This window comes from Aythya fuligula, chromosome 2 (genome assembly GCF_009819795.1).
Source record: "Aythya fuligula isolate bAytFul2 chromosome 2, bAytFul2.pri, whole genome shotgun sequence".
Taxonomy (NCBI): domain Eukaryota; kingdom Metazoa; phylum Chordata; class Aves; order Anseriformes; family Anatidae; genus Aythya; species Aythya fuligula.
Genome location: NC_045560.1, coordinates 21471054 through 21487123, shown reverse-complemented (window position 1 = coordinate 21487123; position 16070 = coordinate 21471054). Strand labels below are relative to the sequence as shown.

The 16070-nt window shown below is 38.7% G+C and overlaps 1 protein-coding gene across 1 annotated transcript in view; it reads left to right on the top strand.

Annotated features, from left to right (window-relative positions):
• LOC116485492 (macrophage mannose receptor 1-like) overlaps positions 1 to 16070 on the top strand; it is a 61423-nt gene that overhangs the window by 41516 nt on the left and 3837 nt on the right. The window contains exons 19-27 of the mRNA XM_032180890.1: positions 290 to 390; positions 899 to 1041; positions 1786 to 1900; positions 3766 to 3935; positions 6326 to 6428; positions 7287 to 7516; positions 8535 to 8700; positions 9435 to 9587; positions 14182 to 14298. Coding sequence (XP_032036781.1) covers positions 290 to 390; positions 899 to 1041; positions 1786 to 1900; positions 3766 to 3935; positions 6326 to 6428; positions 7287 to 7516; positions 8535 to 8700; positions 9435 to 9587; positions 14182 to 14298 — 1298 coding nt within the window. The remainder of the gene's footprint in view (positions 1 to 289; positions 391 to 898; positions 1042 to 1785; positions 1901 to 3765; positions 3936 to 6325; positions 6429 to 7286; positions 7517 to 8534; positions 8701 to 9434; positions 9588 to 14181; positions 14299 to 16070) is intronic.

Here is a 16070-nt window from a genome sequence, read left to right as displayed (position 1 = left end):
TGCTGAAATAGTGTCTGGCTTTCATATTGGCCTAAATGGTGATTCTGGTTATTCCATCGGCTGCAAATTGTCAGTGTGTTGTATAAATCCAGAGTAAGCACAGCTTCAACACATATGCTATGTCTTTATACAGAGAGTAAGTTTAGTGCAATTAGCAGGGAGGCAAATTGGTCAAACAGTGCACCTTAAAGTGTGAGCAGCTTTATTAAACATTGCAGAATAACTTTTTCTAACATAGAAGCAAACCTACTTATATGTTAAAGTGTTTTGTTGAATTGTTTTTCTTAAGCTGGATGGATGGCACCCCAGTGAATTATTTGGCATGGGCACCACATGAACCTAACTTTGCAAATAATGATGAAAACTGTGTAGTCATGTATAAGAATTTAGGTGAGTTCTGTGTCATTGTTCCTCAATTTCATTGTTTGTGTGTTTGTGTCATAACTTTTTTCTTCTGAGAGGTGAAAGGTACCCATTCTTTTTTTTTTTTTTTTTTTTTTTTCTTGTTCTTTCATGAAATGCTGTAGTGGAAGACCATACTATTATACTATCATAAGACTTGTGTTCCTGTGTTTACCTGAAATCTAACATGAGGAAGCTCTAATAGAGGTCTGTGGTTATTATACAGCAGTTTTATATTTTTTATTAAAATTGGCCTAATATGCCACTACAAAATTGATATCTCTAGTACCTATTTCTACACTGCTTTCAACACCATAATTATAGTGTGTATGAAGTGGTGTATTTATCCTAGATGCTGTTACAGAATGAAAATAAACTGTGAGACTTTGAGGATTTCATCTTGTCTCTCAACTTTTTTTAGAATGAATGAAATTGTTTTTGATTTAAACAATGCTGACTGTGGTGTCATACACTTCTCCATTTATCTTACATTCAGGATTTTGGAATGATATAAACTGTGGTTATCCAAATCCCTACATATGTGAAAGGCACAACAGCTCCATAAACTCAACAGTTCCTCCAACAACATTTTCAACTCCAAGAGGATGTCGTCCAACTTGGCTTTCCTTTCAAAACAAGGTACCATAACAAATAAAGAGCATGTTGGATGTTTGGCAGAACAATAGCTAGAAAGCAAAGGAATGATTTAATACTACTGTTTCTTATTAGAATAAAATATTGTTTGTTCCAGAGAGCTGGTTGTTGCCTACGCATTTTGCTTTATTTGCCCATCCACTACTTTGCTTTTTAACACTTCATTAGAAGTGGTATATAAGCATATTTAACTGTAATTTATGAAAATCATTCTCTAGCCATCTCTTCAAACATTTTGATATGGTTTTCCTAAAGAAATTGGAGAGTTCTTGAAATATTGACACTTTGATCTTCTATTTTAACCAAGTCATAATGTTCTTTCAGTACTGAATGTATTTTGTCTTTCTTGACTTTAACACTGTGATATGTTTTGTAGAGTTAAATTAAAAAGGAACAACAAGAAACAGGCAGACTAATATCAGTCATGCAGAATTTACCAATATTAGTTGACCGTCTATAAAAAGTCAGTTTTGCTTGTTTTTATTTAGCAATTTCAGATCAAATCTATTATATGTCTTGTTTAGCAAAACATTTTCTTGAAATATTAATTTTTTATGTAGAAAATGGACCAGCACAAAAAGCTTGCTTTAAGTTGAATGTGTTTTTTTTCTAGATAAATCTGTTATTTTACTGCCTTTTCTCCATCCATCTTTGCTTGAAGCAGTGATTTTCAATCTGTAAGAGGTGTTGGAGTAAAGATAATATATGGAGAATTTGTTCATGTTTTAGTGTTACAAAATATTTGGATCTACAGAAGATGAACGTGTCACTTGGCATGCTGCACGAACAGCTTGTATGAATTTAGGAGGAAACCTGGCCACTATCTCTAATGAACAAGTGCAAGGTACTTTAATTAGTTCTGTAGCAACTAGATGAAATGGCATTTAATCTTTACAGGATGCCTGTTGTATTTGTATAAATATGGGCAGCATTTGAATGATGTCTGCACATCTGATTTGGGTTCCAAAATATAAAATATTTAGAAATTTACAGTGAAATCTACACATGAATCTACAGAATTCTGATGTTGGCTTAGATATGCATGTATATTATCTTGGCAGCCAAAGTAATGCTTTGTCTGCCAGCTAGACCCAGCATGATCCTTTCCAAGTGATGTAGTTTCACTAGGTGGCATTAACTCGCTGCATGTCTTTCCATATTACCTCAAGAAGAAAACCTTTGGGATTAGAATTTACTGTGTCTGGGCAGTTTGGGGCAGAGGTTTGACTGCTCATACACCTACCCACAACTCACAGCACAGATGTTCTTCTTTTCACTATAGAAGCTGATTTGAGTGATCGGAAGAGCCACATCGGTGACTGGGGGAGATGAGCAGAGGGAAACTACCCCACGTTTCAGTAAACATGGCAAACATTCAAATTAAAAATTGGGAAAGATTTTGATAGATGGTAATAACACCTTCTTTTTAGCAATACTGTTTTTTACTTTTATACTGCAGTGACGAGAAACAGATGCTGCACACCACAAACTGTTTGTGAACTTAAAAGAGCATACTGAAAAATCAACTACTGTAAAATAAATCATTGTTGTAGTCTCAGCAATTAACAAGATTAAATTTAGATTACTAACATGACTTTAGCACTACTGACATTTTCCACATGTGAAGACATGAAGAATCAGATTTTCACTTTTCAAACATATTTAAATCCTTATTTGACATAACCTGCATAAAAGCTTTCTCAGGTGGTTCATGCACAGGGATTGAATTCTAGATAAAAGAGAAATGACCAATAAAGCTGTTAGCACAATACTATTGTTATTACTGGCAAGATATAAAGGCTTCAATTCCTGTTACAATTTCTGGCAGACTGACAATATTAACATTTGGCAAAGAAATCTATAGGTCTTATTCCTGGAAAGGTAAGTAAGTTGCATTCATTTTAAAAGACTAAGGCCAGGTGAATGGTTGATAGAGCAGACAGTAATGTAAAGACGAGTGAGCTCTTAATGTTGACTAGCAATTGGCAAAAGCCGTGATATATTTATTTAGCACAGTGTTTGATATGCTGTGGTTTAGTGGGTTGATAAATGCCAGCTGACCTGGCCTGCTCTGTTTTTGAGCTAGCCACACTAAGATGCACAAGCACCTTCATGGACTGTGCAAAGCTGTGGTAATCGATTCACTTGTGATAAACAGTTCTGTTGAAACTCATTTTAAAGCATCTATCTTGTGCATTCTGCTCCCTGTTATGGCAGTGTCAGCTGTTGCCCAGGTATTCCATTGTAAGGGGAAACACATTTGCTGTTACAGCTGCAGATGCACAAGTTTTTGGTGCTCAGTTGTGTTGTCTGTATGATGCCACAGTGGCATAACCACACTGGTGAAATTATCAGAAATGTGTGGAATCTACATGGCTTTATATTTCTGTATCAGTTGTAGGACTGGGATTTAAAAAAGCATTGAGACATTTTAAAAAGCATTCCCGTCATGCTTTGGGGATTCATCCCTGTACGAGGTTAGATAAATAGCTGAAGTGTCTAGCACAAAGCAACAGCTTTATATGTGATTCCCTGTTTATTAAACTAAAAAGTCAATTCCTTTTCATTTTACGTGTTTGTGTAGTCAACAATAAATTGTTCTGTATTTCAGAAAAATACTTAATCTCTCAGCCTTACACCTGAGTTCGTTTACCATTCATTAAAAGTATTTTTTTTTTCTTTCTCTCTCTCTCTTTTTTAAAACTCTAGCTTTCCTCACCTTTCATATGAAAGATTTTGCTACTGACACATGGATTGGATTAAATGATATAAATCATGAACTGAGGTTCCTCTGGACAGATGGAACAGGAGTTTACTTTACAAACTGGGCTAAAGGCTTTCCATCAGGACATATGGGTTTCTACTCATATGATGGCCAGGTAAATAGCAATCACAAAACAACTGCTGAAATTTGTTTTTAGATTTATTTGCTGGGATTTGAGATTTTACTGCTCGACTTCGTCGTAGGGCGACGAAGCTGGTGAGGGGCCTGGAGAACAAGTCCTATGAGGAGCGGCTGAGGGAGCTGGGCTTGTTCAGCCTGGAGAAAAGGAGGCTCAGGGGTGACCTTATCGCTCTCTATGGGTACCTCAAGGGAGGCTGTAGCGAGGTGGGGGTTGGTCTGTTCTCCCACGTGCCTGGTGACAGGACGAGGGGGAATGGGCTTAAGTTGAGCCAGGGGAGTTTTAGGTTAGATGTTAGGAAGAACTTCTTCACTGAAAGGGTTGTGAGGCACTGGAACAGGCTGCCCAGGGAGGTGGTGAAGTCACCATCCCTGGAAGTCTTCAAACGACGTTTAGATGTAGAGCTTAGGGAAATGGTTTAGTGGGGACTGTTAGCATTAGGTCAGAGGTTGGACTTGATGATCTTGAGGTCTCTTCCAACCTAGAAAATTCTGTGATTCTGTGATTCTGTGATTCTGTGACTTATTGGTTTCTTGATTGCTATGTTTACTTACATATCTAAAGACTTTAATAACAGCACTGTCCTCACTGTTGTTTTTCTTTGTTAATTTTTTTCCTCCCAGAAACCTGGTATTTTTAAATTGTTATTTAAAGTGTTTTACATGGTGCCACATATCTCATTGATAAAATAGTTAATTACAATCCTTCTTATACATGTCACGCACAAATCCAAATAGAGTGAAGGGCTCTGAACTGTATTAGCTCTTGATGGGATCTGTAGAGTGCTCATACAAAGATTACTTTCAGATTTCAATTCTCTGTGTCCATGAAGGCTGCATAACACCTCTGTTTGTCCTGCCTTTTCTAATTAATACACTTTTGAAACAAGATGGTGGGATTCCTGCCTTGTGGCATTGCCCCCAAAATGCACTGAATGAGCGCATTCTCCTAGTCCCTTGACCATAGTTGTGCCTGAACTTTGAAGGTTTCTCAGTTGACATGCAGATTGCAAGAATCATTTACAGGAAAACCTTCCCTACTGTACATTCAAGCAAAATTTGTCATTCACATTTGCAGGAAGGATATGTTTCTGTAAAAAGCTAGCCATTCAGGCTTTAAGGAGGGGGGGGAAAAAAAAAAAGAGCAAAACACTTCTGCTATTTGTCATGCAAACTGACCTGATAGGTCATAGAGTCCTTCTCTTTAATCTTACATATTTATAACTTACAGCTGTGCTATGGAACTACAGCATGTTACAACACTAGCTATACATTTCTCTTGAATGGAACTCTTACCATAGAAGTCTTAGTTTTATGTACAAAGTCCTTTTCATTTTTTTGGAAGCATCACCTCTGAGCTTATTATCCCTAATGGAGGAGGAAAATTTGGGACAATAAAAATAGAAAAGCAACTTTAAAATGATACTTTTGGAAGGAGCAATATATTTTTATTTTTTATTTTTTGGTGAAAACTAGCAGGGTTTCTATGAAGTAATCTGTGAAAACTTGTAAAGCCCCTATTTTATAAATTTTAAATTTATTTTTACCTGACCTCAACAAAATAAGAAGTTGTCACAGTTAATACAAAGTTCTATGGAACTGTTCAGTTGGAAAGATTTAAGCCTTAATGTATTTTACTTGCAAGTCAAGTTTTTCTCTGTGCATCTCCTCCTGGGCAGCAAAAATCACTAAGAAAATAGAATAAAATAAGCATGAATGTTCCATTGCACAAAACCATTTGTAAACAAAAACCCTTCTGCATTAGTCACTCTTCATTCAAAATGTGCTAGCGTAAATTCTAGCCGTCTAGTTCCATGTAAGAGAAGCTGAAATGTACAGCACACTCTAAGGGTGGTATGCACAGATAAGTGGCTGACTTTGAGTACGAGCAGTTGTAATTTTGCTGTTTGTGTGCTATTACAACTTATAACAATAGGTTTAAATAAAGGACTGATATATCAGAAATCATTGCTTTTTTTTTTTTTTTTTTTTTTTTTTTTTTTTTTTTTTCCCTGGGGCAAAGGTAAGCACTCTTTTCTTCAAAAATTCAATTCATTTCTCCTTGTTTGTGGCTTTTCTTCTCTCCATGTTGTATGCCCGGAGATGGGAGGATGCCAGAATTTCTTTGGTTTGCCTATTCACCCCAGTGTTGTGCAAGATAGAGCAATAGAGCAACAGTAACAAATTTGAGAAGTACAAGAGGAACAGAAACTCCATGCCATTAAAAACATATACTATTCAATATTACAAGGATTGGAGAGTAAAACTACAGTATTATTTTTGTCTGAAGATGTAAAAGGGGGACAAAAGTTTCTTATTTGCATTTTCTAGTTATTTGTAACTGATTTTGTATCTTTTTGTCCCAAGGCTGATTGTGTTGTCATGAGAAACAATCCTGTTAAGGAAGCAGGGAAGTGGGCTGATGAGAGCTGTGATAACAACAGAGGATATATATGCCAAATTAATGCAGGTACTTACTTGTTTTTTCTTTTAAAATATAATCAAAGCTCATGAGTTTTCAGGCTTTTGCTTGGTTGTTAAGTGCTGTGTTTCAACATCATTTCACTCAATAAAAATACATCCACAAATTGTTTTTCAGGCAGGAACATAAGGGTCACATTTGTCAGACCAAAGGTCCAGTCTCAGCAGACTCTTCCCAGTAACTGCCATATTATTAACTTCCTGAGCTGGAATCTGTAGCTTCCTCTTTGTGTTTAGTATGACCCTTAAAATGACATATGTTGCATGATTTTGTCTGCCATTTTCTGAACATGTTGGCTTTCAGAAGCCATTCTTTTTCTGGAAAAGAATGAATTGTACACAATAGCATGAACAATCTGGAGTGTGAATGTTGCTCATCCATGTTGAATTTGATTTACTCTAATTTACCTCTAGAAATTAAATTAAAACCAGTGAAAACCTGGATTTAAATATCAGATTGATTTGTAAGGGCTGGTCTGTTATGGAGTTTTCCTTTTCTCTGGCAAAAAATGAAAAATCTGTCCAAAACAGCCAGTCTCTGCAAAACACTTTTATTGAAGAAAAAAGTATTAAAGAAATCATGGCCTATGCTAATCCATTTCAGTAATACTGTGTTATACAGAATGCTCCTTTAGTCCATGTCACAGGTTGCTTTAATTAGCTCCTTTCCTTTCAACAGTTCTGTATTTGATTTTTATTACTGATGCTGGCTTAAAGAATAGCACATCCAACCCATGCTGGTCAGGGAATATGAAATCAAGAAAAGAGGCAGGTTGCTTTATCCTATTTGCAACTGCAGCCAAATCATAATCACCTTTAGAACAAATATCTCTCCTTTATTTTGCAGATGCTGAACTTCTCCTTTCTACAAATACAGATCCATCAAGCATTTTCCGTTATGGTAACAGTAGTTATTTGTTCATCCATACCAAAATGAAATGGGAGGATGCACGAAATAACTGCAGACGTGATCAGTTTGATCTTTCAAGTATCTTAGACCCCTACAGTCATTCGTTCCTGTGGCTAAAGATATTAAAGTATGGGGTGCCCATGTGGATTGGACTTAACAGTAATGTGGTAAGAACATCAAACTGGCTGAACGTGATGCTGCTCCTCTTATGGGCAACTTAGAAAATGCAAAATCTTATTATCTTGTTTTACTTTAGCTTGTTAGTTAGTCTTGGTCCTAAATATTTTTATGTATTGTCAGATTTACAGGTTGAGGTCTCCTCTTCCATTACTCCGATTAAATTGTATAGAGTAGACATATTTTTCACGCTTGTTTTATGACATTAAACCCTGTGAACTTCCAAACAATACATTTTAGGCTGGAATTTGGAAATATTTCTTTATAGTGCAACATTTGCTTTTTGAGATAAAATCCACAAATTTTAAGATGTACAGCGAGAATCACTTATTCTAAATAACAACATTTATTTTTCAGAAATAGTTAATTGTTTTAATTCATTTTATTTTACTTGTCTGCCCTGTCCTAGTTCTTTGATACATTAATACTTTCTGGATATTAAAATGCAGCACCTTTTCTGCTTGGCACAGGTTCTAGTCATGCATTCCCTCCATTTGGCTGCACACATGTAAGAAATACAAATTAGTGAACATAATACACTCCTTTTTAAATAAATAAAACATTCCCCAAACCTAATCAACTTAATGATTCCATTAAATTCACAAGCTTAGGTGGGAGATAATTCAGTTTTTAAATGTCCTTTAAATTAAAAATTTTACATTTCTTGCAAAGTGGGGGAAAACAAAAATTACTAATCAGAATTTCACTCCTAAAAATATTTATATGAAATGATTGCAACCAAATTAACAGTTTTGTTAAGTTCAAAATTAATTCAATGTCACTTCCTCTGCATTTCATTTTACTGAAAAGCATTTGTTGCTCTGCAGTATTTCTCAATGAGCAGCTGCTTGTCACAACATAAATTTAAAAGTCTAAGCAATTTGTATTTGTTATCGATTTCTAAATGAAAACTTCTGGCACAAGCATCTACATAGACATTTGACTAACAAAGAAATGGTTAATGCTTAGGGTTTAATCATTCCTGTTGTTTTTTGTTTTTTTTTTTAGACTAATGGACGTTATGAATGGATTGATAACTGGAGAATGAAGTATACTAAATGGGCTGAAGGGGAGCCAAAGCAGAAAATAGGCTGTGTCTATCTAGACATTTCTGGAGCCTGGAAGACAGGATTCTGCAATGAAAGTTACTTCTCTGTTTGCAAAAAGAATGATGGTAAGAACTTGAATTGAACCATCGTAATTACAATGATGAACTGTTTAGAGTTCATTGTGCTGGGTGGTGCTAATATATATTTAGATGCCGTGTTTCATTTCAAGAACTAAATAGATGAAGTGATTAAAATTTAATTGGTTTGAATGGGGCTGCTTTAAAATGAAGGCCAACACTTACTAACAAAGCTAGATTTCCTGTTAATAGCCATCATTTTACATTATTAGTTATATAGTTCAATTTTATTCCAATATTGTGTAAACATGTAAAAACAGCAGTCTTCAAAAATCCAAATGTAATGAATGTGGTCACAATGGTATGGTGTTGAGGGAGGAACGGCTGAATGACCAAGACATAAACTTACAACAGTGTTTACTCATAGCAGCTTTCCAGGTTTTCCCTTTATAACTGAATAACAAATTATAGGTAGTACTGAAATTTTCAAGGACACCCCTTCAGGCCTCCTCTTCTGTTTTTGATCTGAAACTCACATTGCTCTCATATGATAATGCATTCTGCATTCCATGATGGTAGGTCCCAACCTGTATAATTAGTCATTTGATCATATGGCTCCTAATTCAGCAAAAAGTCAGCTGTGATTGTGGGTAAAGAGTAGAGCTCAACTTAAGAATGTGTCAAAAGATAATAGAAATATTACCCCCCCTCTCTCTCTTCTCCCCCCTACTCCTTTTTTCCTGCCTTTCTTTCTTCCTTACTTCCATCTGTCGTTTTGACAGTTCAAGCTCCCACTGAGCCCCCTCAACTTCCAGGAAAGTGCCCTGAATCAGAAGGACACCAGTCATGGATCCCTTTTCGAGGCCATTGCTACTACATTGAATCTTCATCTACAAGAAACTGGGCCCAGGCATCTTTAGAATGTCTTCGTTTGGGTAAGTATCTTCAATCAAAATCACATCTTTCCGACATGCTTTTCCTCCTGTGGGAAGCTGAACATGGGGTGTGCATTTTGTGACTTTGAGGGTGGTCCAAGTGTTAGCCCACAGCATAGTTCAATGCAATTATTGCCTTAATTTTGAGGAAATGGAGCTACTGTCTACCTCTGGCACACACCGTCTTTCATGTACATGTACGGTCTGTACCCACGTGCCCAAAGACGAGCTGGCGGGGAAGAAGACCGGCCTGGCTCAACAGAGAATTGTGGCTTGATCTTAGGAGGAAAAAGAGGGTTTATAAGCTTTGGAAAAGTGGGCAGGCCACTAAGGAGGACTTTAAAGAAGTAGCGAGGCTGTGCAGGGATAAAATTAGGAAGGCCAAAGCTCATCTGGAGCTCAATCTGGCTACTGCCGTTAAAGATAACAAAAAACGTTTCTATAAATACATCAACACAAAAAGGAGGACTAAGGAGAATCTCCATCCTTTACTGGATGCGGGGGGAAACTTAGTTACAAGAGATGAGGAAAAGGTGGAGGTGCTCAATGCCTTCTTTGCCTCAGTCTTTAGCGGCAATACCGGATGTTCTCTGGATACTCAGTACCCTGAGCTGGTGGAAGGGGATGGGGAGCAGGATGTGGCCCTCATTATCCATGAAGAACTGGTTGGTGACCTGCTACGGCACTTAGATGTGCACAAGTCGATGGGGCCGGATGGGATCCACCCAAGGGTACTGAGGGAACTGGCAGAGGAACTGGCCAAGCCACTGTCCATCATTTATCAACAGTCCTGGCTATCGGGGGAGGTCCCAATCGACTGGCGGCTAGCAAACGTGACGCCCATCTACAAGAAGGGCCGGAGGGCAGACCCGGGAAACTACAGGACTGTCAGTTTGACCTCAGTGCCAGGAAAGCTCATGGAGCAGATCCTCCTGAGAGTCATCATGCAGCACTTGCAGGGGAAGCAGGCGATCAGGCCCAGTCAGCATGGCTTTATGAAAGGCAGGTCATGCCTGACGAACCTGATCTCCTTCTATGACAGAGTGACGCGCTGGGTGGATGAGGGAAAGGCTGTGGATGTGGTCTACCTTGACTTCAGCAAGGCTTTTGACACCGTCTCCCACAGCATTCTCCTCGGGAAACTGGCTGCTCTTGGCTTGGACTGGCTCACGCTTCGTTGGGTTAGAAACTGGCTGGATAGCCGGGCCCAAAGAGTCGTGGTGAATGGAGCCAAGTCCAGTTGGAGGCCAGTCACTAGTGGCGTCCCCCAGGGCTCGGTGCTGGGGCCGGTCCTCTTTAATATCTTCATCGATGATCTGGACGAGGGCATCGAGTGCACCCTCAGTAAGTTCGCAGATGACACCAAGTTAGGTGCGTGTGTCGATCTGCTTGAGGGTAGGAAAGCTCTGCAGGAGGATCTGGATAGGCTGCACCAATGGGCTGAGGTCAACTGCATGAAGTTTAACAAGGCCAAGTGCCGGGTCCTGCACCTGGGGCGCAATAACCCCAAGCAGAGCTACAGGCTGGGAGAGGAATGGTTGGAAAGCTGCCAGGCAGAGAAGGACCTGGGAGTGATGGTGGATAGTCGGCTGAATATGAGCCAGCAGTGTGGTCAGGTGGCCAAGAAGGCCAACAGCATCCTGGCTTGTATCTGAACAGCGTGACCAGCAGGGCTAGGGAGGTGATCGTCCCCCTGTACTCAGCTCTGGTGAGGCCGCACCTCGAGTACTGTGTTCAGTTTTGGGCCCCTCGCTACAAGAAGGACATCGAGGTGCTTGAGCGGATGCAGAGAAGGGCGACGAAGCTGGTGAGGGGCCTGGAGAACAAGTCCTACGAGGAGCGGCTGAGGGAGCTGGGCTTGTTCAGCCTGGAGAAGAGGAGGCTCAGGGGTGACCTTATCGCTCTTTTTAGGTACCTCAAGGGAGGCTGTAGCGAGGTGGGGGTTGGTCTGTTCTCCCACGTGCCTGGTGACAGGACGAGGGGGAATGGGTTTAAGTTGAGCCAGGGGAGTTTTAGGTTAGATGTTAGGAAGAACTTCTTCACTGAAAGGGTTGTGAGGCACTGGAACAGGCTGCCCAGGGAGGTGGTGAAGTCACCATCCCTGGAAGTCTTCAAAAGACGCTTAGACGTAGAGCTTAGGGATATGGTTTAGTGGAGGGCTGTTAGCGTTAGGTTGGAGGTTGGACTCGATGACCTTGAGGTCTCTTCCAACCTAGAAAATTCTGTGATTCTGTGATTCTGTGATATGGCACCGGGCATTATAAGAAATGCGTGGCCTGCAGTGAAGATCACTAAAATGGAAACTAGGTCCTTTTACCCTGCTAGGAGGTAGTCAAGCTCATGTGTAGCAATCACTAAAACTTGTTTTAACGACATTTTTTACATTTGCATTTCCAATCTGATTTGTCCCTTGATTATTGCAGTTTTATGCCACTGGAATGAAAAAGTTACAGCTGTCTAGGCTGGATAATGTATTAGTCAGCTAGGGCTGTTGTTTCATTCTTGCAACTTCCTTCCCTGGAAAAGTGATGTAAGGTTCATTATGCCAGACTTCATATGTCAATAGTATTGATGTCTGTAGCACTGGTGGCTAAGTGACTTAGGTGTTTAGCCTCCTAGTAAAGTATGCAGAGACCTCGTTACTTCAGTCAGTGGAACTAACTACATATTATTCTTCACCTGAAGTATATTTTGACATTTGGTCAGATGAATTGTATACAAAACTCCACTGAATGGGTTGTGTATGTCTCTGCTGGCAATAAACCTACCAGTGAAATGCCTGTCAAAGTACAGACACTGGAGTTGGATAAGAAGAATCTCACTCTTTCTGCTGGTAGTCAAGTTCTTTCTTGGGTTCTCAGGAATTAGTACATTGCCAGTTATAGTTTGAGAAACTTTAGTATTTCTGAGAGAAGGCTAAGTTTTGGTATGGGTTCTTTAAATCTTATTATATTCTCCACATCAAGATTTGCATAACATTTGGATGAAGATGTAGCCCTCCTTTGGACACTCTCTAACAGTTTTATGTCACTCTTATATTGTGGTGCCCAAAACTGCATGTAGTGCCTGAGGTGAGGCCACGCCAGGGCAGAGCAGAGCACGACAATCCCCTCCCTGCCCCAGCTAGCTACTCTGTGCTCAATGCACCTCAGGGTACCCTGGCCCTTTTGGCTGCCAGAAAACACTGCTGGCTCATGTTCAACTTGCCGTCAACATGTCTTGGTGAGTTTCGTGCCTGGACACTTGGACTGATGCTGTCCTGCGACAGTGCTAGGAAGGACCAGAACAGGATGTCCTTTTCCCGAGTCCATAATTTGGGTTCTTCCCTTTCCATTGTGCCTCTTTGCCCCTCTGGGCTTGTGGGGAATGACCTTTGATGGGCTGATGGCTCCTTTGATGAGCCTGGAGTAGCCAAAGAAGCGTACTAATTGGGGTCCCTCCTCCTTGTCTCTCTGTACTCCTTTGTGGATGTGCAGAGGATCTTTTTCCAACAAACATAACAGTAAACAAACATCTGAATCATTCAGCAAAAGAGGAACCACTAAAAAAACATGAAGACTGTAGTGAAAAAAAGAGGAACATTCCATGTTCTCCTGTATTCTGCTGTCCCTACTTGCACTCTGGGTTTTGTTTGCAGTTGGGCATTTTCCAGTTATATCTCGTGCATAGTAGAATTCTGAACCATAGTAGAATTTATCACTAGATCAGCTGTGATCCAAATTACTTCTACATTTTCACTCTCTGTAACTGTGCCTTCTTTACCTGAAGAAAAACACCTTTGAAAATTCAACAGCCCAATCAAAACAGTGGATTGTCAAACACAGCTGTTGCTATATACCTATTGACTGGATTTCAGTCTCACACAAGATAAGTGAAGATGCTCTTTACCCAGTATGCCACTCCATACAAAGTTGTGTAGCTCATTCTCTCTGCTGGCACACTGCAGGCTCCATGCTGTGACCTCTTGTCTGCTAGAGCATCAGACAGAATGAATCATTATAGCAGAATGCATAGTGTTGCATGTGGATGACTAACAAGGTATTACACTATCTGGACAACAGATGATCAAAATGATCTTTCTTTTTTTTTGATGGGTATAATAAGAATGTAGGAAAATAAACATGACCTGTTTGAAGAGTTACACTAATGATTTATGCTTCAGAAAGCCAGCAAGTGTGCTTGCTATATGTGATCTATACATAGGCACAGAAAATATGTAATCATCAATATGTAAAGTTATATTGCACGCAGACTAAAGGTATAGCTACTGTTTACTAAAAAGTTGTAATTTTGTTTAGAGACTTATATTTATAGTAAAACATCAGTAGAAGTTTATACTGGATAACATATTCGCCTGTTGTGTTGTTCCTTAAGTTGTTAGCTGCATTGCTGTTTCCCAGTGAATGAGAAAACAGTGAACAGTGCTAGTGCAATGTTATGAAAATGATAAGAAATACCTAAGTGACAGTACAAGCTTGGAATTTGGCACAGATAATCAGTAGTAAAAATAAGACTGACATCTCACAGGATAACAATAATGCATTCCAATACGAAACTTACATCTCTAAGAGATTTTTCTCTTTGGGTGTTGCAGGTTCTTCTTTGGTATCAGTTGAAGACTCAGCTGAAGCCAGCTTTCTGACATACACCATTGAACCACTTGAAGGGAAAACATCAACTTTTTGGACAGGAATGTACAGAAATGTGGATGGTAATTTCTTTTCTTTTGACCTCTTTTTGTTTGGTGAATAATTGTTGCAAGCTGTTTGATGTGGATGTTTAAAATTTCATGTTACACTTCTTTAATAAATATCATGGGAAATTAGAAAATGTTGTCGGGTCATGAAACGAAACCAGTCAATTGTAACCAAGTAGTAACCAATAACGTATAACAGAAAGACCATGCTCAGAAAGCTCGTCTTGAAGCAAGAAAAGTACTTCACAACAAAGTAAAGTTCACAGGCACGTATAGCAGAGCATAAAGAGGACCATGTTGGAAGTTAAACTAAAGTCAAATGGTTCTCAAATGGAGAGACTCTAGGCTGATGCATTTGTCACTCCAGTTTTAGAGAGAGAATAATGTTTCTAACATTACCTCCTATCTTTGGAATCACCATCCTGAATGACTAATCTCCCGTCTTTAGTTATGGCTGGCCCTCAGAACTTTGCTTTGAAGCTGGAATTGTTTTTGTCTTCAGAATTTTGTAGCGTAACTTTTTCTATTTTCTGCCTAACTGTCAGAAAATGGAGGAAAGAGACAGCAGACAGTAGGCTACTTTAATGAAATTACTCCTTATAAAAATAAATTTGCTTCTTACTGTTTATTTATTGATAAAAATAACACTCAGTTATACAGTTACTTCTGTCTAATTGATAGACCTAAAGGCTACTTCAGTTTTGTGCTACTCAGGCTAAGACTCCAGTTTAACAATGGCTGAGACAGGACTCCAGAATGGTTCACAGAATCACAGAATTGTAAGGGTTTGGAAGGGACCTCAAGAGATCATCGGGTCCAACCCCCAGTTCATAGTACTGCCTGTTTGCTTGTCTGAGTTTTGGAATTTTTTTTCCTACCATTGCCTGCTCAAATACTTCAATACACCACTTAAGGGGAAGAAAAATATTCAATTATATTACCTGAATCTTAGCCAGGAAACCGGAAAGTTGTCACCAGAGGATAAAAGAATTTGAATAATAATTTATAAGTTATAACACATCAAGAAAAGCTGAGATTTACTAATGTGGTTGATTGATACATAAAATAGTTTTGGAAAGTAGTTCTAGAGTAGGTGTAAAACAATGCAGTTCCTACAGCAATCATAAACATGAGAGCAGCTACATAAACATGAGAGCAGCTACATAAACATGAGAGCAGGTATATGCCATTGTATAGCTACATGGTATATAGTGACTGTATCTAAATTTAATGATTGTATCAAAATATCATACAGTGGAAAAAAGGCAGGTATTTAAAACTAAAACGAGTAAAAAATGAAGACTTATAAGAATAAAACAACTTTCATGCTGAAGCTAACCATTTGCTTATCTGAGTACAACTTAAAAGTCACGTGGAGCACATTTGTTTTAAATAAATAATGTTATTAAAAGATAGTAAAGGAAAAAAAAAGGAACAGGAAGGATGAAACAGAAAGTCCCAGCATACTTGAACAACAATGATCACAGGATTTTTAAAGCAGATCTTCAGAAATGAAAATTGTGTGTGCAAAGTCAGTGGGAAGGAGCAAAAACTGAAAACCAAATGGGAAAAATTAGACTTAAAAGGACTTTAGTGGGAGCTTTGAAAAGAGTTATATAAAATCTCCCTACATATTACTGAAATAAAGCACATTTTGGTGAAGATAAATTATGTGTTTATTTCAGGCATTTCTATAAACTGAATAAAAAAATGTTGCTACACCAGTGCAATAAATTATGGGAACTTTATAACTTTGTAACTTTATTAGCCAGATTGGTCTGCAATTT